This window comes from Barbus barbus (assembly GCF_936440315.1).
Source record: "Barbus barbus genome assembly, chromosome: 22".
NCBI classification, from domain to species: domain Eukaryota; kingdom Metazoa; phylum Chordata; class Actinopteri; order Cypriniformes; family Cyprinidae; genus Barbus; species Barbus barbus.
Genome location: NC_136750.1, coordinates 15,358,926 through 15,382,840, shown reverse-complemented (window position 1 = coordinate 15,382,840; position 23,915 = coordinate 15,358,926). Strand labels below are relative to the sequence as shown.

The window sequence follows — 23,915 nt, the reverse complement described above, 5'->3', positions numbered from 1 at the left end:
TTGACAAGATGTTAATTGAAGGACTGGAGTCATGTAGATTACTTGTGGATGATGTTTTCATAAGATGTTTAAACTCTCATTCTGACGGCACCCATTTACTGCAGAGGATTTATTTGTGAGCAAGTTATGCGATGCTAAGTTTCTCCAAATCTGTTCCAATGAAAAAACTAATTCATTAACATTTTGGATGGCCAGGGAGCAAGTCAATTTTCTGCAAATGTTCATTTTTGGGTGAACTATGCCTTTAAAAAACAATTAAATACTCTCAATACCACTCAGATAAAGTATTTGAATATGTCTCAGCAATATACAGCATATAATCATAAGATTTGAAGGTTTGCAAAGTGCAGCTGAGAGAAGGTGAAGGAGGGAGTGGTGGATCATGGGAGGTGTAGTCAGTAACGCTGTTGAGTTCTGGTGCGATTATCAGCAGAGGCTCCTCGCTTACGCATGGTGACACCTACAGTCTCACCCGTCTTGTTCTTCAAGGATGAGAAGACAGAAAGAGGGGACAGAGCTGTGAGCAGGTCACATTAGTTCAAGGGAACAGATCACTTCCTCTGAACACACGGCAATACTCACAAATGCAGGACCCAAAGTAAAGATGCCCCTCACTGCTGGGTTGCCACCAGCTGTATCTTGCACATCTGTAAAATCAAGTGGAAGTGATCAAGAACACAGCTGTTGATATTTTGAAAACATTAAAACAAGAAACGCATACATAGGGCAAAATTAATAGGTACTGCCCTCGCCTCAAACCTGTGATAAACATATAAGCTTTGACTATGTGGATTAAATGTACATGATTTTAAAATGAAACTGACATTGCAAGCGTTGATTAAGTCTCTGGAGTGACTGCAGGATCTTCTGCTCCTCTAGTGACAGAGCGCTGACACTGGGCAACTGTATTCTCTGGCTCAATGGACCAATCAGACCGCCGCAGAACTTATGGGTCTGAGCACAGTCCACTACTTCATGGGCACCATCTGACACCTCTGGGCCTGCAACAATATTGATGTTTAAAGTCAAGGGTGTTAAACAATTTGGCTTCTTATAGTGGTTTGATATAAAAAACACACTACCATATCAAAATCTAGGAGCCTGTGGCAGGGATTAAGGACAATTACGGACTATAAAACACCAACAACCGGTATGACGAACGTGGACGCGACTCTGGCAGACGAGCTGAACACCTTCTATGCTCGCTTCGAGGCTGCAGCTAACGCCGCTAGCAATGCTAATGCTAACGACGCTAACGGCTACAGACAGGAAGACTCTGCCAGTACCGGAAACGCGTTCATCATCTCCGAGCATGACGTGAGGAGAGCCTTCAAGAGAGTGAACACCAGGAAAGCAGCAGGACCAGACGGCATCTCAGGTCGTATTCTCAGAGCCTGCGCAGACCAGCTAGCACCTGTGTTCACAGAGATATTCAACATCTCTTTATCTCAGTCGGTGATCCCCACATGCTTCAAAGAGTCCATCATTGTTCCTGTCCCGAAGAAACCTCATCCTGCTTCTCTCAATGACTATCGCCCTGTAGCCCTCACCTCAGTAGTGATGAAGTGCTTTGAACGCCTGGTCAGAGACTTCATCATTTCTTCACTACCGGACACACTCGACCCACTACAGTTTGCATACCGCCAGAACCGTTCCACAGACGATGCAATCTCACATCTCCTCCACACATCACTTACTCACCTGGACACTAGGAAAGGGAATTATGTTAAAATGCTCTTCATCGACTACAGCTCTGCATTTAATACCATAATTCCCTCCACACTCACCACCAAGCTGGAGCACCTGGGACTCAGCTCATCAATGTGTCAGTGGATCTCCAATTTTCTGACTGGCAGACCACAGGCAGTAAGGATGGGCGGACATGTCTCAGCCTCACTCACTCTCAGCACTGGAGCCCCCCAGGGTTGTGTTCTGAGCCCCCTGCTGTACTCTTTGTACACCCACGACTGCGTGGCCACTACCAACTCCACCGTCATCATCAAGTTTGCTGACGACACTGTCGTGATGGGCCTGATCACCAACAATGATGAGTCGGCCTACCTAGAGGAGATTGTAAATCTAGAGAACTGGTGCCAGAGGAACAATCTCCTCCTGAACGTCAGCAAGACAAAGGAGCTGATAGTGGACTTTAGTACAAAGCAGGAGAGGAACTACCAGACCCCCATCATCAACAGGAGCCCAGTGGAGAGAGTGGACAGCTTCCGATACCTCGGTGTTCACATCACGCAGGACCTGTCATGGTCCTGTCACATCAACACCGTGGTGAAAAAGACCCGGCAACGTCTCTACCACCTCAGACGCTTGAGAGACTTCAGACTGCCCTCTAAAGTGCTCAGGAATTTCTACTCCTGTACCATAGAGAGCATCCTGACGGGAAACATCACGACCTGGTTTGGAAACAGCACCATGCAGGACAGACGAGCACTACAGAGGGTGGTGCGATCAGCTGAGCGCATCATCCACACCGAACTCCCTGACCTGCACTCAATCTACAGCAAGCGGTGCTGGACCAAGGCCAGGAAGATCGTAAAGGACCTCAGCCATCCCAACAATGGACTGTTCTCTCTGTTGCGGTCTGGGAAGCGATTCCGCTCCCTGAAGACCAACACAGAGAGACTGAGGAGGAGCTTCTTCCCGCAGGCGATAAGGTCTCTCAATCACACCATCACACAGGAGTAATATCTTTGGAACATTGACATTGACTGGACAATCATGGACACATTCATGCAATACATATTTATATATCTGAACCATTGCACATGACACTTCATAAGTCACTTTAACGTTTCATAAGTCACTTTTGCATTGCCACTTTAAAATTTTTATATATATATATATGCCCTTATTTGTACAGTTTATTTACTAGTTAAATTTATTTTCTTTTGTATTTCTTCTTATTAATATTTTTTAAGGTCACTGGCTGCCGTACAAGCATTTCACTGCATATCGTACTGTGTATGACTGTGTATGTGACAAATAAAATTTGAATTTGATTTGATTTGAAAATCTGTCAATCATTTATGTTCTTCAAATAAATGCTGTTCTTTTGAACTTTCTATTAATCAAAAATTATTTAAAAAAATGTTCAGGGTTTCCACAGCAATAAATGACATTTTAAAGTACTTCACAATATTATTTTTCCAGTTTTACGGAAGAGACTTCTTTCAAAAACACTAAAAAATCTTAATGAATGTGGTGTAATGGTAGTGTAAGTTTGTAAAAATTAGCAAAAAAATGGAAATGAAATCAACGATTTCCCTCATGTTCATATTTTAGGGGGTGCCAAAAACACACAAAAATAAATAAAATAAAATAAACACAATGAAGTATCTTAAAAATCCATCTTGTGCACTATATTCCAAGTTTTCTTAAACCATATGATAACTTTAGGTAAACATATTCTCTGATAATTCTGCCCTCCCTGTGAATTATATTATGTGTCATATGGACTAATTTTATGATATTTCTATGGTGCTTTTTGACTATTTTTGGAGCCTGACAGCTGTTGTCACTATGAACTGTCATTGTATGGCTGTATAACATTTTCTCAAAAAAGTCTTCTTTATCCCAAAGAAAGAAAGAAATAAAGAAAGAAAGAATAACAGCACATGGGACTGAAATGACAGTAAGTAAATATTGACAATATTTGGCACAATAATAATTTTGTGTATAAAAAGGATTTTGGTTAAGCAATTTTTTAAAAACATGCTGCACCTTACATTGATGTATGTTTGTACATGAGAATAAAGGTTTACATTTTAAAAATGGTTTGCTTTGGCCCTGTTGAAAATCTGTAGAGGAGACCCATTTATCTACATAACAGGATATCAGATATTCATTTACATGATAAATTACCTTCACTGTCAGCTGCATTACCATTTTTATCTGGATGTTGAGGTTTTGGCACAGTGACCTGTTAAACCCAAAGTCAACAGTTAATGAACACTTAAAAAGCCAAAAGCAACATAACAGGAACACAAAGTTTTGCAAGTATATCGTCAACATTACTTTTATTATTTTAACTACACACCAGATAAGTGGTAAGCAAACTTCCAAGGGGCAGCTTTAATTAAGTTTATTTGTATTTATTTCTATATTTTTTTATTCATCAAAATGATATAAATATCCTCGTCAGTTGAAAGACGCCTATGGAAAATGTTTCTTTTTTCCACAGCACTGAACTAGATGCTATAAATACATCTATGCAAAATGAACCAGTTGTAAGTCAACTCTAATAATAGCTTAGTTTGCTTTGCTTTCTAGGACAGTATCTTTAGAATATGCGCATGTTTACCTGATAAGGAAAACTAGGCTTTCTCTGTGTTGTTCCTGCCGTTTGGTTCCTACTGTTTTCCACTGAAACTCGGTTCTTCACCATTTTACTCTCCATAGCCTGTCTCCTTGTTGGACTTCTCACTGGTTTACAGAAGAAACTCAGATTAAAAAGTACATTAATTTTTAAGCAGCAAACGACTTCACCTTAGGTAACTGACCCAATTACCATGAATATCTGAAAAATAATGTATGGATGTATGGGCTCACATGTAAGCTCTGACATTAAAGTCTAAATAACCCTAGTGAAGCAACTGACATGTCTTAATTCATTTTTTAATCACTTTCATTGTGCTAGCAAGGGCAAATGTCCTGGCTTTTGGTCTTTTAGGAGATCTATGCATTATAAGAGCATGTTTGACAACATTAATTACATAAAACTATAGACTCTTACTGTTAGAGGAAGACAAGAAAAATCCACCTATTTTTGAGGCTCCTTTGACACTACTGATCAGACCATCACCATTGATAGTGACATGGGACAGACTGGCACAGACTTGAGGCGAAGAAGACAACGGGCCATTGTGAGCACGAAAACTTTGAGGGTCACCTAAGTCAATTCAGCGAGAAAAACACAAAAAGACAAAAGAAGAAGACATAAGACAGTTTAATTAAAATGTCCCAATGCATGAAAGTCAATTATCCTGTTCTTGAGGTCTCTGTCCTCAAAATGAAGAGGTTTCCTGATGTTATAAAAAATTATTGACCCCTGAGGAACAACAGTCCATCATTAAATGGATCCATTTCAACAGAGTAGTAATCCCAAGTGGTGCAGTGCTGAGCAGAGGGCCAAAGAAAACAGACTCTATTGATCCAACACACACAAAAAAAATCCTTTTCCAAAGACTCTAGAAAAATATCCCCCAAGAATCTCAAACAAAGCTGCTGTTCTTTCAATCGACTCTCATTTGACTATATGACAAGGTGCAGTGAAAGTTCATGGGAAGCTGATGATTCCATGACTGTTGGTTTTGTAATATGTGAACGGAATGTTCTTTGTTAGTTGAAAGACACCTACTGAAAATGTTTCTTTTCTCCACAGCAGGTTAACAATCATTCCCAACATTTGAAAGCCGTAAGGCAGAATGGAAAAATACAGAAATAGGGAAGTAATTAATTTTGTAAGTAGTATAAATATAGGTTGTAACATGTTACAAACATGGTGCAAAAGAAATTTATACACACTGTAATAGAAAATGCTGCACAATGTGAAACAATTACAACGTATTATCAATAACAACATATGTATCCTTACTAAAGCCTCTACAGTCTACAGCAACATGATCAGTCACAATTTATTTTAAAATCTAATCCTTGCTACTAACAAACCACTGACTATGACTTTTGCCTCAATAAACTCCTAATTTGCTGCTTATTAATAGTTAGTAAGGTAGTTGATAAGTTTAGGTATTGGGTAAGATTAGGGATGTAGAATATGGTCATGCAGAATATGTGCTTTATATGTTAATAATAGGCATGCTAATAAGAAACTAGATAATAGTGAGAATCGGTCCCTATACTAAATTGTTACCACATGTTCAACACAAAACTTCTGTATACTGTCACGAATCTGGTCCATGCACTTCTGGTTAATCACCACCAGAGGTCACCCACTCACCGCATGGACTCTTGCACTTCACTACAATCCCCATCATTCATTGCACTGACGACACACACAGCTGTTTTCACTGATTACACAGATGATCACACTAATCACTCAGGCTTTATAAACCATGGACTTCCTCTTGCTAGATGCCGAGTATTGTATTGCGTTTATCACTATCATAGCCTCTCTACGGAGCCCAAGTCATAGTCTTGCCTTACCTTGTGTGTTCTCTTGTGTTTTGACTCCTGCCCATGGTTTCTGGATTTACCCTTTTGCCTTGCCATTCGGACTCCGTTTGCACCTCAATTGCTCTCGTACCTGGATTACCCTGGATTAACCTCCCTACTGAATTCTCTGCATTTGTTCAAACTCTGAGTGTACTGCTGTAGAACTTCTAGAGGTGGCGGCATCTGCTGCAGAACCTCTAGAGGTGTCCGTGGTATCATCAATGAATCCTCGTCCTGCCCTGTCACGGCTATGGAGGCCCTCTACGAATTCGTGTCCTGCCCTGTCATGGCTATAGAGGCAGTCTGTGAATCCTCGTCCTGCCCCGTCACGGCTATGGAGGCCGTCTGTGAATCCTCGTCCTGCCCTGTCATGGCTATAGAGGCCATCTGTGAACTCTTGCTCTGAACTGGCCGAGGAGGCCATCTCTGAACTATCACTCTGTTCTGAACTAGCCAAGGTAACTGATTGTGAACTGCCTGTCCGTCTCGTCTCTACTAATGTGTCTGAGTTCGAACTGTCTATCTTGCCTATCACTGCCATGGAATCGTTTTATGAACCTTCTGTATACCCTGTCATTGCCAAAGAATCCATTAGTGAACAATCGGTCTGTCCCACCACTCTTAAGGAGACCAATACTAAGTTTGTTGCCTTGTCTGTCACAACCCATAGACCCACCTGTGAACCCTTAAACTTGCCTGTCATGAGCCCCGAAAATATCAATGCATCCCATGTCTGTCATGTTTATTTTGTCACTACCATAGATACTAATGAACTATCATCACGTCCAGTTTCAGCCCATGAACCCGATTATGAACTATCATTATGTCCTATGTCAGCCAGTGAATCTATTGATGACCTTTTAGTTTTTCTGCCATGGATGCTCTGTCTGTTTCATATGTCTCAGTGTTTCCTAGGTCCCAGTCCCTGCCATGGTCTTCAGGCCTGTCTGCTTTGCCGTGGTGGTCTTCTGCTCAGGTCTGGTGGTCTTCTGCTCTGTCTGCCCCGCCGTGGTGGTCTTCTACTCCGATCTGGTGGTTTCCTGCTCTGCCGCGGAGATCTTCTGTTCCACCCTGTTGGGCTCACGTCCCATTGTCTGCTCTGCCCTGGTGGGTCCCTGCTCTGTCGGCCCTGTCCTGGCCTCTGGCTCCACCCAGGTTTCCTTCTCTGCCTCGGTCCCCGGCCACTCCACTTCCACGTGGACTTGGCCCTCCGTCCCTCCCCCTGTTCCACCTCCGCTCCACCAGGGGTGGGTGGGGGGCTGGCTATGTCACGAATCTGGTCCATGCACTTCCGGTTAATCACCACCAGAGGTCACCCACTGACCACATGGACTCCGTTTGCACCTCGATTGGATTATTGCTCTCGTACCTGGATTACCCCTTCTGTCAAGCCCCTTGGATATTGTACGCCGATCGCCGACCACGCCTGTTTACTTGAGTACTCTTCTGTCTTGCCCTCTCTATACCTGTTTGCTGTTTGTTCGACCATACCTGTTATTGACCAGGCCTGTAAATAAAAGCTTGCACTTGGATCTGCACGTCTCGCGTCTTGTTCGCCCCGTTACATATACAATCTGTCCATCTATGCGCATTTAATATTTCATACATTATTTATAGAAAAACTGTTGAAAATGCTTGTATGCAGTGTAATATGTTTTTGAAGTATATAAATCATTGTAATGCATTTTACATATTAACTAATTATGGTAACACTTTAGAATAGGGCACACTTTCAATATTAACTAAGTTTTTCCTCAAACTCTTAATTTGCTGCTTATTAATAGTTAGTAAGGTAGTTAAGTTTAGGTATTGGTTCGGGTTAAGGGATCTAAAATCTGGTCATGCAGAATAAGGCAATATGTGCCTAATAAGTACTAATAAACAGACAATATTGTAGTATTATGCATACTAATACGCAACTAGTTAATAGTGAGAATTGGTCCTTAAAATAAGTGTTAAAAGATTATATAATGTATTTTTGACATGTGGCATACTTTATTATTACAGTTTCAACTATAAATTTTATTTTATAAAAAATATTTGTGATTTATTTACAGTGGAATGATTTTTTGGAATTCTGTTTAGTTTTAATATTTTGTCTACCACAAGTTCCTTCATTAAAAAGATTTAATTCAATAATTGTATTAATTGCATAAATGCAATCAAAAACACATTTTTTGATCAATAAATTATAGTAAAATCCTGATATAAATCAGGAATTTATTATAATTTATTGATCACAAAAAATGCACCCTCAGAATATTTCACGTGTCAGGTTATACAGAATTAACATGTTATACACCAAAGTGTAGTGGGATTTTAAACTCACTCAGGTGAAGCATTTTAAAAGTGTACAGGTGCTGGTTATAAAATTAGAATATCATGAAAAAGATTTATTTCAGTAATACCATTCAAAAAGTGAAACTTGTATATTAGATTCATTCATTACACACAGACTGATATATTTCAAATGTTTATTTCCTTTAATTTTGATGATTATAACTGACAACTAATGAAAGTCCCAAATTCAGTATCTCAGAAAATTTGAATATTGTGAAAATGTTCAATATTGAAGACACCTGGTGCCACACTCTAATCAGCTAATTAACTCAAAACACCTGCAAAAGCCTTTAAATGGTCTCTCAGTCTAGTTCTGTAGGCTAAACAATCATGGGGAAGACTGCTGACTTGACAGTTGCCCAAAAGACGACCATTGACACCTTGCACAAGGAGGGCAACACACAAAAGGTCATTGCTAAAGAGGCTGGCTGTTCACAGAGCTCTGTGTCCAAGCAAATTAATCGAGAGGCGAAGGGAAGGACAAGATGTGGTAGAAAAAAGTGTACAAGCAATAGGGATAACCGCACCCTGGAGAGGATTGTGAAACAAAACCCATTCAAAAATGTGGGGGAGATTCACAAAGAGTGGACTGCAGCTGGAGTCAGTGCTTCAAGAACCACCACGCACAGACGTATGCAAGACATGGGTTTCAGCTGTCGCATTCCTTGTGTCAAGCCACTCTTGAACAAAAGACAGCGTCAGAAGCGTCTTGCCTGGGCTAAAGACAAAAAGGACTGGACTGCTGCTGAGTGGTCCAAAGTTATGTTCTCTGATGAAAGTAAATTTTGCATTTCCTTTGGAAATCAAGGTCCCAGAGTCTGGAGGAAGAGAGGAGAGGCACATAATCCACGTTGCTTGAGGTCCAGTGTAAAGTTTCCACAGTCATTGATGGTTTGGGGTGCCATGTCATCTGCTGGTGTTGGTCCATTGTGTTTTCAGAGGTCCAAGGTCAACGCAGCCGTCTACCAGGAAGTTTTAGAGCACTTCATGCTTCCTGCTGCTGACCAACTTTATGGAGATGTAGATTTCATTTTCCAACAGGACTTGGCACCTGCAAACACTGCCAAAGCTACCAGTACCTGGTTTAAGGACCATGGTATCCATGTTCTTGATTCGCCAGCAAACTCGCCTGACCTTAACCCCATAGAAAACTTATGGGGTATTATGAAGAAGAAGATGCAATACGCCAGACCCAACAATTCAGAAGAGCTGAAGGCCACTATCAGAGCAACATGGGCTCTCATAACACCCGAGCAGTGCCACAGACTGATCGACTCCATGCCACGCCGCATTGCTGCAGTAATCCAGGCCAAAGGAGCCCCAACTAAATATTGAGTGCTGTACATGCTCATACTTTTCATGTTCATACTTTTCAGTTGGCCAACATTTCTAAAAATCATTTTTTTTGCATTGGTCTTAATTTATATTATTTTCTGAGATACTGAATTTGGGACTTTCATTTGATGTCAGTTATAATCATCAAAATTAAAGGAAATAAACATTTGAAATATATCAGTCTGTGTGTAATGAATGAATCTAATATACAAGTTTCACTTTTTGAATAGTATTACTTATTAACACAACGTTTCGGTCACACGACCTTCATCAGGAGTATACAAATGTTCAAATTCATCTCTTTTAAGATGAACACATGACCACTTAACGAAGCTCCATCTGTAAACAATTAAGCTCATTAGGAGTATAAACGTTGTGTTAATAAATATTACTTTTTTGCAAGTTACGATAGTGTGCAGGAATTGCTTGTCTGTTGAGGCGATCCACCTGGTTGGTCCTTTGTCCTACGCACCTATTACTTGCAGGTGTGCGATGGAGTTTGATCACTAATTGAATGGTATTACTGAAATAAATCAACTTTTTCATGATATTCTAATTTTATGACCAGCACCTGTATTAGGATAGAAATACAGAGAGTTTGGGATTTTCTTTACCATCTTTACTGGCGAGAGCACTTCGGACTCCATGCCACAGCAGTGAGATCTCCTCATCTGTTGGAGTCCGATCCAAACATATCCCGTTCACTCCACACCTGCGCCTGGCACTGTCTGCAAGGGCATCTGGAGGGGAGAGGGAACAGATGCCTGTCTCATGGGTGTAGGTACAGTAGGGTGGCACTGGAGCACAGATGGCATCTGTTCTAAGGGTAGGCCGATGAACTATTGCCTGGCTATCTGGAGTGTCTTTGCAAAGGGCCAGATCCTGCAGATCCGGTCTGATCTGCACACCATTGTCATTGCAGAATGCCTTTGAGATGTACACGGGACCCTCAGCTAAATTACACTCCACAGCTTCAGGTTTTGGAGGGGGTCGAGGCACCAAAATCTTCCCCTGGGTCTTGGCCACATGTTGCGCTTCCCTGGCAGATTGCGGTCTGATGACAGCGCCCTTCCTGGCCCGGGAGGTAATGGGACACGAGCCGACTCTGGCTGAGCGTGCTCTCCGGGGAGTCCGTGGGCCCCCAGTGCAGAGGGCTCTTCTTTGGGAGGTGGGCTCCTGTGTACGGCTTTCTTGGTGCTCTACATCTGCCCAGGCCTGTCTAGTGGATTGGGGCCCAGCGGGGACAGCAGAGGTCTTATTGGAGATGTTCTTTGATACCCCTGTGAGTAAATTCACATGGTCCGAGTGATCTGCTGAGAGCTGTTTATGGGTTTGTTGAGGCAGGTTTGCATGCCTGCTGGGGTCTCTAAACACTCGGTCCACCCCCTCAACTCTATCTACCTCATCAAACCAGCGTAGTTTCTTCTTAATTGTCCTATTTTGCTCTGGCTCACTGAGTTTTGTCCTGGCCAGCTCTACGCTGTCCCGGATTAATATGGCCACTTCTTTGGTGAAAAGCAAATGGCTAGGAGTGTAAGTGAATTTGACATTTCCTGATTTGGATTTTAAATGGTTTTTAAGAATCCCTTTCAGGAATCTGACATTGTTGTTAGGGGCAGAATGGGTCACGGGGTCTGCAGATGTTCTGTTTGGTTCCTCCATGCTTTTAGAAGACTTCAGCATTCCAGCTTTTGCCAATTTGGTGACATCCGTTTCATTTTTAGGATCTATGCTTATACTCTCCTCCATGCTCAGTGGTTTGGATTCTATCTTGAGCCCTGTGGCAACATGTACATCTGGTTTGCGTTTATGTGACTGCGAAGAACTCAGTTCTTCTATTGGTTGTATGTTTGGGGAACTCGTGTCAGTCCGATATGTTATGCTAAGATGGGCAGAGGAGCTCAAAAAGGCTTCGAATGAACTGTTGCTGTGTTTGCATTTGTTGGCTGGAAGAGCCGTCTGTGTTTCTGATAAATGTTTAGCATATTTCTCCTCCAGGGTTCTTGTCTGCTGCTTGGATTCTGACTTGAAGTCTTTAGTCAGACTTGAGAATTCCAGGGGTGTGGTATCTGGCACGGCTTGTGTTTTGCAGTGGGCAACCACAGATCCTTTGTCTTTCAAAATGTTCCCTTGAGCATTTCTGTCATTATCATGAGTCATATGTTCTGAATTAGTATCTAAGTCCTGCTGAGTCAACTCTTTTTGGCAACTATGGGTGTTGAAGGTTTGCAATTGGTCTTTTGAGTTATCAAATCTTACTTGCGTGCAATTCCGGAGACTCCTGTTTTCTTCTGTTGACTTACGATCCTTTGGTGAGGGTGAGTTGAGACTGAGTTTGCTTTCCTGATTTAAGAACTCCTCCAGGAAGCTCTTTGCTACAGAAGAGGAGGGGTGAGATGGTGAACATGGGTTATTGAACTGTCTAAATGGTGCTGGAGGATTTTTGGGGTCTTGGAGCTTGGGGGGATCCACGGGGAGGTAGAAAAACTGGGCACAAGTGGTGCTCTGGTGGGAACAACAAACTGGTGTAGTGTCATGGGTCTTCTGAGTGTCTCCATTCTCTAAGCTGTCCAGACTAGACAGACTCTCTGTCTCGCTATGTGGGGTATCAAGATACTCCTGAAAATCAATATATACAAAACACATTAGAGCACTTATGCACTAATACTAGCAGACTGGGTGCTTTTTGGAGATCATGTTGCATGCATGCAGCAGAGGGATGGAAAATAAAACATAGGAAGTTAATCTTTAACTCTAAGGGAAATAATGTTTCAGCTATTTTTTTTTTTTTTACAATGAATAGAAGTATTTGAAAGAAGTCTTTTATGTTCACCAAGGCTGCATTTATTTAATCAAAATAAAGTTAAAAACTGAAATATTATTACTATTAAAATAACTGTTTTCTACTTTTAAATATTTGAAAATTTAATTTATTCCTGTGATTGCAATGCTAAGTTTTTAGTAGCCATTTCTTTAATGTCACATGATCCTTCAGAAATGATTCTGTTATATGATGACTTGATGATATGATGTGCTTAAGGGACATTTCTTATTAGTATCAATGCTGAATGCAGTTCATATTTTGAATAAAATGTAATACATTTTTTTCAGGATTCTTTGATGAACAAAGTTAAAATAAACAAAATTTATTTGAAATTGAAATAAATGAAAGACATTTTAAAATGTTACAAAAGGTTTCAATTTATTTAAAAAAAGTACTTACCCCAAACCTTTGAATTTTATTGTAAATGTATATTCCTTCTCAAACATGGATCTACAATTATGTAAGACAATTGAGTTCCTAAGAATCTGTATTTATGTATCCGTTTCAAAAAAGCATGAGGATCACAAATATTAAAATCTTCTTATCCAAAAAATAAGTAAAATCATAATATATAACAGGATACCAAATATCCAGAAGGAAAACTAAAGGCAGATAGAGCATGATGGTGACAGACATTCCTATGAAGGGCATTCCATAAGACTACATTTGTGCACTGAATGGAACCCTTTTCCAAGAATACCTAAGCCTAAAACCTATCCTATAAATGGGGTTATTACCTTCTGTGTCCTGCTCTGTTCACAGTTCACTGTATTAAATAATGTGTTGGCTACAAGCCAGTGCAGGTAACATTCCAGCTGGTGTGTGTAAGAGGACATAACTAAGTGTGTGAGAGTGAAAGAATGTTTGTTTGAGGTATAGAGAAAGGGGAATGTGTAGCTATGGTTTTAATATGCGTTTATGTGATTAAAGCTTCAGGATGAGCTCATCTCTTTAAAACACCTCAGTTTGTTCAGAAGATGCTGCAGCATGTTGTAGCAGGAGGAGCCCTGGGCTAAAATTACAAAGTCGTTCTGTTTCCCCAATAGTTGGAATTGGATCTTAAAACCTTCACACACTTCTTAAGCAAATTTGCCAACAGGCCTTTCAACACACACAATCAACTCGCCTTTGCATAAACTTCCAGATGATGGACTAAACTCATCAGCGACATTTTATTATAAAAAGTTATTTAAATAAATACCATCAGGTACGGTTTAACTATACATTTAGTTTTATGAGTATGCTTATTAACCTGTAGATTGGCTTGCTCTTTTTCTTTCAGAACAGCCTGGGTCTCCTGTTGCTCACTGAGGAAGAGCAGCTGGTTGTTCTTGAAGTTGCGCAGGCTCTTCTCCTGCAGGAGCTTGGCGTAGGCCTCGGCTGCAGATAAGGCACGTAGGTGACGGGCGCCCCCTGAAGGCTTTGGGGAGGGAGTGCAGCTCCTGAAATAAAGGGGTGATTCAACACAACCACAGTAATAATGAATACACATTTATTTAGCACCTTTTATGCAAGAAATACAGCCCAAAGTGTGTACAATGCTAAAAATATTACAACAAGCATAAAGCCATGACTACCATTATTAATGTAACATACAATTAAAGATGAAAATTACTATCAACAAAATGCATAAAAAATATTTAAATTAAAATATGGAATAAAAGAAAAAGATAATGCATAGAATGCTTCAGAAACGTCATTGCTAATTAAAAGATAAGTTTTTAGCTTCCCTAATATCTAAAATTATATAGAACTCTGATTTTTTAAGTGCTGCCAAAAGTAATGTTTTTCAAAATAAAAAAGACAATAAAAAAGTAGCTACATTTCCATTATATATATATACACAGTATATAATATTAAATTTTCTATTAATTGTAAAAATAATTGAAATTATTTTTCACAAGTACTATTGATTCAGCTTTAACTTTTTAATATTTAATATTATTTAGATGGGCTTCATTAATTAAAGTTCTAAAAATGATTACAAAATGTTATGTATCTTCAACCAATAATATATTGCCATGGCAATAGTGTAGTACCTGCTAATGGTGGAGCCACTTGCCAAAAATGGAGATTGTTGAGTGTATAAGTGCGGACTGCCCTGAATATGATGAAGTGCTTCATCAAGGTTGAGTGTTCTTCTCTTAAAGGCTGCTGAAGGACACAAATGACTTTATTTAAATGGAGGATGAGATGTTTACATCACATACTGACCTAATAATAACCGCTAACAGACAGTTCAAGAAATAAAGAGAGCATGTAGACACATGGATTAGTCTGTTTCGCTGAACTTACCTGGTCTTTTTCTCTGGGAAGGAGGGAGATGAGCTCTTTGGAAGTTCTCTGTGGCATCCTGGACCCTCTGATGGCGCTGCTGTAGAATATTCTCCCTCAGTCTCTTCTCCTGAACATCCCTCTGTTTCCTTTTCTCTTCTAGAGCCCTTGAGAGACAATCAGAACGTACAAAAATATGTGACCTTTGACAGATAGACAATGCTTTGCACACACTGTGTCCTCTTAAAGATATAATTAATTATTTTTAAGATGGATGAGAAGTTTGACAACCGTGTGCAGCATATCATATACACCACTTGACTTAAAATGGAAATGAGACTTTAATCTAATTTGCAATATCAGCTCATTGCGCAAGCTGGCGTTATCTCAGACGTTTACTTTCCAGGGTCAACAGAAACCTGAGACTTCTGTAACAGATGCATTTCAGCTAAATTCATTTGTTAATGGCACAGAAACTAGTACATGCCTGTGCTGCGCACCCACTGAGCTGTCACTGAGAATTGCAACTAAACTGATGCAAAATCATTTACCATAGTAGCAACTTGAACTAACCGTGCTTTGTCATAAAGAACATTAAATAAATAAATATTTAAAAATAATAATATTTTAAGAGACTTATTGACCTTGACACATAGTCACAGGTCCTACCTATAATGTAAGTATTTTTTTAAGAATTTATAATAAAAGATTACTACTTAATAAGGTTTCTACTGTGTAATTGCATTCTTTTAATGAAGCTTTTTTCTTCATTATGATATTAGGACAATTTTATCACCCTGTTATGTTTAACTTAAAATATTTAAATTTATTTTAACACATAAATTAAAAGCATGCACATCATAAAAGTGTTTTCATATGCATGGTTTTGCATTTATTTATTTTATTTATTTCCGAATAGACAAAAATGAGTGTCCTGTCATTGACAATATTGCACAGTCATAAAATTCTGTAATAAACTCAATATGTTTTAGGAATAGGAATTATTTAATCACCCCCAAAATAGCTCCGGATCTGTGTCCCAGCCTTTTCTGAACTCAGTGGGGGGACGCACTCGTCTTCCTCATCATCACTGCCTTCTATAAAGTAATGTTCCTTTGCTCTTGCTGATTAGAGCTTCTATTTCAAGCGGGTAAATCCTGGCTGACAAATAAAGGATTGTATAACAGTATCTGTGCCCTGTAGGGTAGCTTCACTTTCAATGAGCACAGGGACTGACCAGGTCAAACACCCAGACCGAGTCATTAACAGCATGGAGACAGTTCTTAGTATATCTGACACTCACTGTCAACACTAGATTTAGCAGCTGTGCATTGCTTCTGATCTCTGGGACACTCACCCGGCAGTCTTTTAGCGTAGTTGCCTCATGATGAATACGCTGACGCTATTTTTTTCTTGTTATTGCCACCTCATCTAATAACAAGTCCACAGAGACTGAAAGGCTAGAGCTGTGCAGTTTAATATCATGCTGCAATGTATTAAATGTTTTAGGAAATAGATGTTGACACACTTATACATGTATCATTTAGATGGACAGCAAAGAACAAAGATTTTTTAACATTAAATGATCTATTCAATTAGTTTTTTCATTGTTGTTTGGTGAAGAATTTACAGATTTCCCTAAAATGTAAGAAAAGGTCTATTATTGACTTAATATTAAGTGACTCACAAATTTAACAGGAAGTAAATAAGATGTTAAGTTAAGAATAAGCAGTGATTACTTATTTGTACATCTAAAAATGAATTTGGACAGGACATTTGAAATGAAACAGTGAAACCAAGAAGTTTATTACAAGTGGTTAAAACTGAAATAAGTAAATAAATACAAACTGATACATCATCTAAATACTTCTCTCTCATTCAAATAAATGCTATTTCATTTTTGATTCATGTCAACTAAAAAATAATTACTCACATATAATCACTTAAGATTTTTTACACGGTAATGAAATAAATATAAAATCTGATTTATTTTTGACACACTTACTTTCGTCTGCGATTTGTTTCCAGGAAAAGCTTGTGAGCCCGAGTTCGACAGTACCTCTGTTCTTGTACCAACGCTTCTCTTTCATCTTCATTCTCTTCATGTACATCTGATCTAATGTTCCTAATGTGATACAACATCAAGGAAGGTATTATTATAGGAAAAAACATTGTCTCATGATATGCACAGCACAAAGATACAACAACAAAGAAAACAAAAAAATATAAGTAATATCTAAACATAGATATTATAGAACATGTATAAATATATACAGGTGGTGGCCAAAGTCTCTTATGCTCACCAAGGTGCATTTATTTGATCATACAGTAAAAAGTCCTCTAGTGAGATACTATTACAATTTAAAATAGTTGTTTCCTATTTATTATATTTTAAAATGTTATGTATTACTGTGATGGCAAAGCTAAATTTTCAGCAGCCATTACTGCAGTGTCACATAATATTTCAGAAATCATTCTAAATATGCTGATTTGGTGCTCAATCAATATTTATTATTTTTTATCAATGTTTAAAATTGATTAAGTTTTGCTGCTTAATATTTTTTATGTAAAACTGGGATATACTACCATTCAAAAGTTTGGGTTAAGTATGATATATTTTTAAAAAAAGAAGAAAAGAATGAATACTTTTATTCAGCAAGTTTGCATTAAATCCACCAGAAGTCACAGTAAAAGTAATTATAATGTTAAAAAAATAAATAAATGTTTTAAATTAATGCTGTTCAATCAACTTTCTATTCATCAAAGAATCCTGAAAAAATATGTGTCCTTGGACCACAAAACCAGTCATAAGGGTCAATTATTCGAAATTGAGATTTATACATCATCTGAAGGCTGAATAAATAAATGTCTTTCCATTGATATATATTGGATATATAAATCTGGAATCTGAGGATGCAAAAACAAAAACAAAATATTGAGAAAATCGCCTTTAAAGTTGTCCAAATGAAGTTCTTAGCAATGCATATTACTAATCAAAAATTAAGTTTTGATATATTTATGGTAGGAAATCTACAAAATATCTTCATGGAACACAATCTTTACTTTTTGGCATAAAAGAAAAATGTATAATTTTGACCCATAAAATATATTGTTGGCTATTGCTACAAATATACCTGTGCTACTTATGACTGGTTTTGTGGTCCAGGGTAACATATATCAAGGTCTTCCACAAAAATATTAAGCAGCAAAAGCTCTTCGACAACATTATATATAATATAAGATATTAATAAGATAGTCTAGATAATAACAAGAACCATTATTACTAATTGAGCACCATTAATAACTGAGCTTCAAATCATTAGAAAGATTGCTGCTGAAAATTCAGCTTTGCCATCACTGGGAAAAAAAATAAAAAATTACATTTTAGGATACATTTAAATAGAATCTTTTTTTTTTTTTTTTAATTGTAATAATGTTTCACAGTATAGTACCGCCCCTATACTTGGTCATTAGTGAGCCAAGTCCATTTTGCAAGAATAATAAATAAAGCCTATTATGTTTTTCTAAAGTACAGTAGTTTATGCACCACTAGTGAGAACGACCTCCATATAAACAGACGCTGGTAATTCAGACAAGGAAAAGGATACGAGAAGTAAAGCGTGTCCTCCAGGACTGGCATCCCGATGATGACAGGTCTCCACACACCACACTTCTCATCCGAACAAGAAAAGCTGCATCTTATTGATGTTGGAACGGCCGCGCAATAACATTTATTATTTATCTGTGCTCTGAAGCATTAAGACTAACGTTAGCCAGCCAGTTGCTACATAAATACAGACAGCACAGAACACTTCCTACCTATAACTTTATAACTTCCTGTAGTTTAATACGAAATTCACCTAGACCAAAACCGAGTGAATGCTATCTTGACATTGTTTTAAATTAAAGCAGGCAAAGGTAATATATAAGCCTTTATCGTCGTTCGCTAAAGCCGAGACAGTTGCGCCACGACTCGGTAACTATCGACGCGCTTCCTTGACAACAGACACAAACTCGCGGTGGAGGCGTGGTCACGTCTGTCAGAAGCGTCTGACGTTCATCAGTCTCAAGGGATGCTGCCACCTGCTGGATTAAATACGCAACAGGTTTTTGCCACATTTGTTGAATTTGCAAGTCCCACTCATTTCCAAGAAACAACTCTTTTAAACAGCAAGTTTCAAAGAACCGGTTAAATAATGTGATTATTTGCGTCTTGACGCAAGAACGTAATCGCGCGGCCCTTGTTATTCTTGCGTGGAGTGCTAAAACCAAACAGGTAGGCTACATTTTAATGTTTATTGTACTTTGTCATTTTGTATTAAGATGTTTGTTGCAATTTCTTGTGTCCTAGTTCAGTTTTCTACAGCCATTTATCTAATCCCTTACGAAAATGAATTTTGGTATTATGATTATAATGGTTTTATTGAAGTAAAAGTGTAGTAACCATCGTTTTTGGTGTATTGTTTACCATTTGTATAACCAGTTATACTACAAATACCATGGTTAAACTATGGCTAATTTGTGGTTACCATGGTTTAACTGTAGTAACCATGTTTTTTTTGGTTTTACGTTTTATTTGTAACATTTCTGCTCTTCAGTTAACTTACTTTTTGCTCCATTATTCCAAATGCTCACAAGGAATCCCATATGAATGAGTCAGGACTTAAGAACCGCTCTTGCTGATTCAATTCAATTCGTGAACAAGTGAAACTGATTCGTTGAACAGAATGATTCGTTCACCAATGGGACGTCGCTAGTTCCCAAGTACTGCTCACTCTTAGGTTCTTCGTCCATTTATTTGAAGATTTTTCATACATTAAATATTGCAGGTTAAATTTTTTTTCAAATGAATATATAACCTTGTATGAAAACCCAACATGAACCGTTAATGCAGGATTTGAAAATGTTTTACAAGACGCGAGAGCACAAATTTAGATAAAAAAGAGAGGCTTTCCTGGACAGTTCTCAAAAAACGTTTTTTTCAACATCGCGTCATATTACGTCACATAAGGGAGTCGTGTGCCGCACTCTGCTTTGAGCGCGCGCGAGTCAGTGGGTGCTTCTCAATTCTTATTTGTGCATCCTCGTTTCCTTTCCTTGCGTCCTTTCTTCGCATCTTAGCTCCACCCCTTCAGGATACGAGGGAAGGATGCACATAAAAGACGCGAGGATGGAGGAATTGAATCAAGTGAAATGATATATCCTCGCTCCCTTTAGCATCACTTTAGAGCGTCATCAGCTGCGCAAAATGGATCTGCCCTTATGTTGTTAAAGTTTGTTTTTTAAGACTTTCAAAATAAACATTAATAAAGCAAGATGCCCTGTTGAAATATATGACATGTATGGTTTATTTAAATTGCAAAGGTAAAATATAAATTAAAAATTATTACAACAGATGAGAAGGGGGAGGAGAATTTACACATGCGTCAGGTTTTTCGATGAAAAAGACTTCCGCATAGGATACACCTGTGTATCCTCGCTCATAGCTCCTTTGGAAGGCTCCTCACTCCTCGTTCCTCGCCTCCTCACGGTGCAATTAGAGAATTGAGATGTCCTTCAAGATGGCTAAGCTCGATCGGTTTCCGGGTCATAGGATGGAGGACGGAGGAGTGAGGAAGCGAGGAGGGATATTGAGAAGCACCCAGTGTGTTTTCGGTAGTTATTTTTATTTCAATTTATCATTGTCATGGTAAATTATTATGTTTGTGGAGGTTGCACGAACTCCAGCCTGTCAGGACATCGAGTCCACAGGTTTCCTAACAATAAATAGTCTGGTATCTTCCGGGCCTCGGTGCGTTAGTGCAGCTGAAGAGACTGGACTTAATTAATGCATCTGCTTCAAACACCGCGGTGGTGTGTAACTTAACAGATGTGATGGAGGCCAAGTGGAAAAGCATGGTCAGCAGTGAATGTGATCTAAACTTGTGTTTGCTTCTCCCAGCATATGCCGTCTGAGAGAGAAATACTGCAGGTCACCACAGGCTCCAGGAGAACACAGCACTGTTATGTCCACTACACCTGCTCCTCTCTCCAGATCCCTCCAGTCAGAGGATCAACATGATGAGGCTGTTGGTGTATATCTAGCACAGCCTTCACCATTTAACACACTTTAACAACACATTAGTGTGATACCCAGACTGAAAGATTGTTAAATGTTTTTAAATGGGTCAGATGGTATTTCTTTTAGTAGTATATGTTTGGTACATCTACATTTATATACAGTGAGGTCAATAAGTATTTGATCACCCTGTGATTTTGCAAGTTCTCTTACTTAGAAATCATGGAGGGGTCTACAATTTTCAGCATAGGTGAATTTCCACTGTGAGAGACAGAATCTAAAAATAAAAATCCAGAAATCACATTGTATGATTTTTTAACAATTTATTTGTGAATTACTGTGTCAAATAAGTATTTGATCACTTGAGTCAAAAAATGTTAATATTCGGTACAGAAGCCTTTGTTAACAATTACAGAGGTCAAACGGTTCCTGTAGTTCTTCACCAGGTTTGCACACACTGCAGGAGGGATTTTGGCCCACTCCTCCATACAGATCTTCTCTAGATCTGTCAGGTTTCGGGGCTGTCGCTGAGCAACACAGAGTTTCAGATTTTCTATTGGATTTAGGTCTGGAGACTGGCTAGGCCACTCCAGAACCTTGATATGCTTTTTATGGAGCCACTCCTTGATTTTCCTGGCTGTGTGCTTTGGGTCATTGTCATGTTGGAAGACCCAGCCATGACCCATCTTTAATGCTCTGACTGAGGGAAGGAGGTTTTTGCCCAATATGTCACAATACATGGCCCCGTTCATACTCTCCTTAATACAGTGCAGTCGTCCTGTCCCCTGTGCAGACAAACACCCCCAGAGCATGATGCTTCCAGCCCCATGCTTCACTGTAGGTATGGTATTATTGGGATGATACTCATCATTCTTCTTCCTCCAAACACGGCGAATGGAGTTAAGACCAAAAAGTTCTACTTTGGTCTCATCTGACCACAGGACTTTCTCCCATGACTCCTCTGGATCATCCAGATGGTCCCTGGCAAACTTCAGACGGGCCTGGACATGGGCTGACTTAAGCAAGGGAACCTTCCGTGCGATGCAAGATTTTAAACCATGATGTCTTAGTGTATTACTGATAGTAGCCTTGGAAACGATGGTCCCAGCTCTCTTCACGGCATTGACCAGCTCCTCCCGTGTAGTTCTGGGCTGATTCTTCACCATTCTTAGCATCATTGATACTCCACGATGAGAGATCTTCCGTGGGGCCCCAGTCCGAGGGACATTGACAGTCATCATTAGCCTCTTCCATTTTCTGACAATTGCTCCAACAGTTGTTCTTTTTTCACCAAGCTGCTTGGCAATTGCCCCGTAGCCCTTTCCAGCTTTGTGAAGGTCTACAATTTTGTCTCTTGTGTCTTTTGACAGCTCTTTGGCTTTGCCCATGTTGCTACTTAGACTTTGGCTGATTGTGGGGTGCACAGGTGTCTTTATGACCTCAAACAGTTGCTACTAATTTAGAATCATGAGCAGAGTGTAGCTGGACTATTTAAAAGCAAAATAACAGGTCTTTGAGGGTCAGAAATCTGGCGGATAAGCAAGTGATCAAATACTTATTTGACACAGTAATTCACAAATAAATTGTTAAAAAATCATACAATGTGATTTCCGGATTTTTATTTTTAGATTCTGTCTCTCACAGTGGAAATGCACCTATGCTGAAAATTGTAGACCCCTCCATGATTTCTAAGTAAGAGAACAGGGTGATCAAATACTTATTGACCTCACTGTATATATAAATAAATATATATATATATATTAACAGTTGAAATTGTGTTTTGAGTTGGGTATTAACAGTGCTATGAAATAATATGTATGATTTAGTGCTGTATAAATAAAACTGAATTGAATTAACCATAAATGCAGATCTGCTTGATTGTGATTTTATTTTTTGTTGATTGTCAACAAAATGGGGCCATTCAAAACCTTTATAAAGTCCTCCTTCCTCTGTAAACTATCTTCTAATGGCTGACACAACACATGCACCATAGGCCCAGCAGACAACTTGTCTGTATGCTGTCATTATTGATTGTGTTATACCAATGGCATCAAAAAGTGTTACTTATAGGTAGTCATGACCTAATAGTTAACTTGTAATTGAGAATCAAAATTATTCAGACTGTTTTAATATTAAAATCTATAACAATGTATTTATACATGTATACAAGTATTTAGCTTAGAGTAATAAATTATTTCTGCCCTAAAACGTGTGTCTGCTGCCTGGAGAGGTCTATGCTTTCCTTACATTTCCCACACAAGCACCTATGAATGAATTACATTATCTGATTACATTAGCTAACACTGATCTCTCACTAAACACCTGCCCTGTTCTCCTCACATCAACTCAATTTGTCTTCTCTGACCGTTGTTCTGTCTAATCCTGGCCTGTCCTGCTCTCTTGGCTGCATAGCAGGCTCATAATTTTATCTGTGGTCCGTCATACAAGTGTAAATACACATTTAACATTTCCTCAGCGTCCGAACTGTCATTGCGAGCCATTGTTTTCCTGTGGTTTAAATGGACCGCTCTCCCTTTTGATGCGTCACTTCCGGTTTTGGGTGTTTCAGATGCGGAAGTAAAATTCTCTCACAAAAACGCCTCCAGAAACCTTAATAACGTATTTTAAAGTATATTTTGAAGAAAATCTAGTTCCTACAGTATTTTTCTATAAATCGACTCACTGGAGTCTCTAACCTGCAATATGCCCTTTATCTGCTTAAGTGAAGTTGTGAAACGCGGGTCCTCCCAGGATCCCGTCTGTCACAGCCGCTGCGAAACTGCTGGGTTAGAGATGCTAGACTGCGAAAGTAAGTAGCTGACAAGCCGTGACCCGTTCAGGTATGGTTCTTCCAGCATGACATAGCCTCTTTTGAAACAGATCGCTTGCTGTGCAGGA

At 39.1% G+C, this 23,915-nt stretch overlaps 1 protein-coding gene across 1 annotated transcript; it reads right to left on the bottom strand.

The window, feature by feature from the left end:
* Positions 1-395: 395 nt before the first annotated feature.
* Positions 396-18,637, bottom strand: LOC306888323 (centrosomal protein of 126 kDa-like; the record flags this gene model as incomplete). The annotated part of the gene is given in 13 exon segments (XM_079446539.1): positions 396-482; positions 583-647; positions 825-1,001; positions 3,877-3,934; positions 4,316-4,437; positions 4,748-4,903; positions 10,476-12,480; positions 13,938-14,127; positions 14,725-14,839; positions 14,981-15,126; positions 16,965-17,084; positions 18,568-18,608; positions 18,611-18,637. Coding segments are annotated over 13 exon segments (3,309 nt in total).
* Between the last annotated feature and the right edge of the window lie 5,278 nt (positions 18,638-23,915).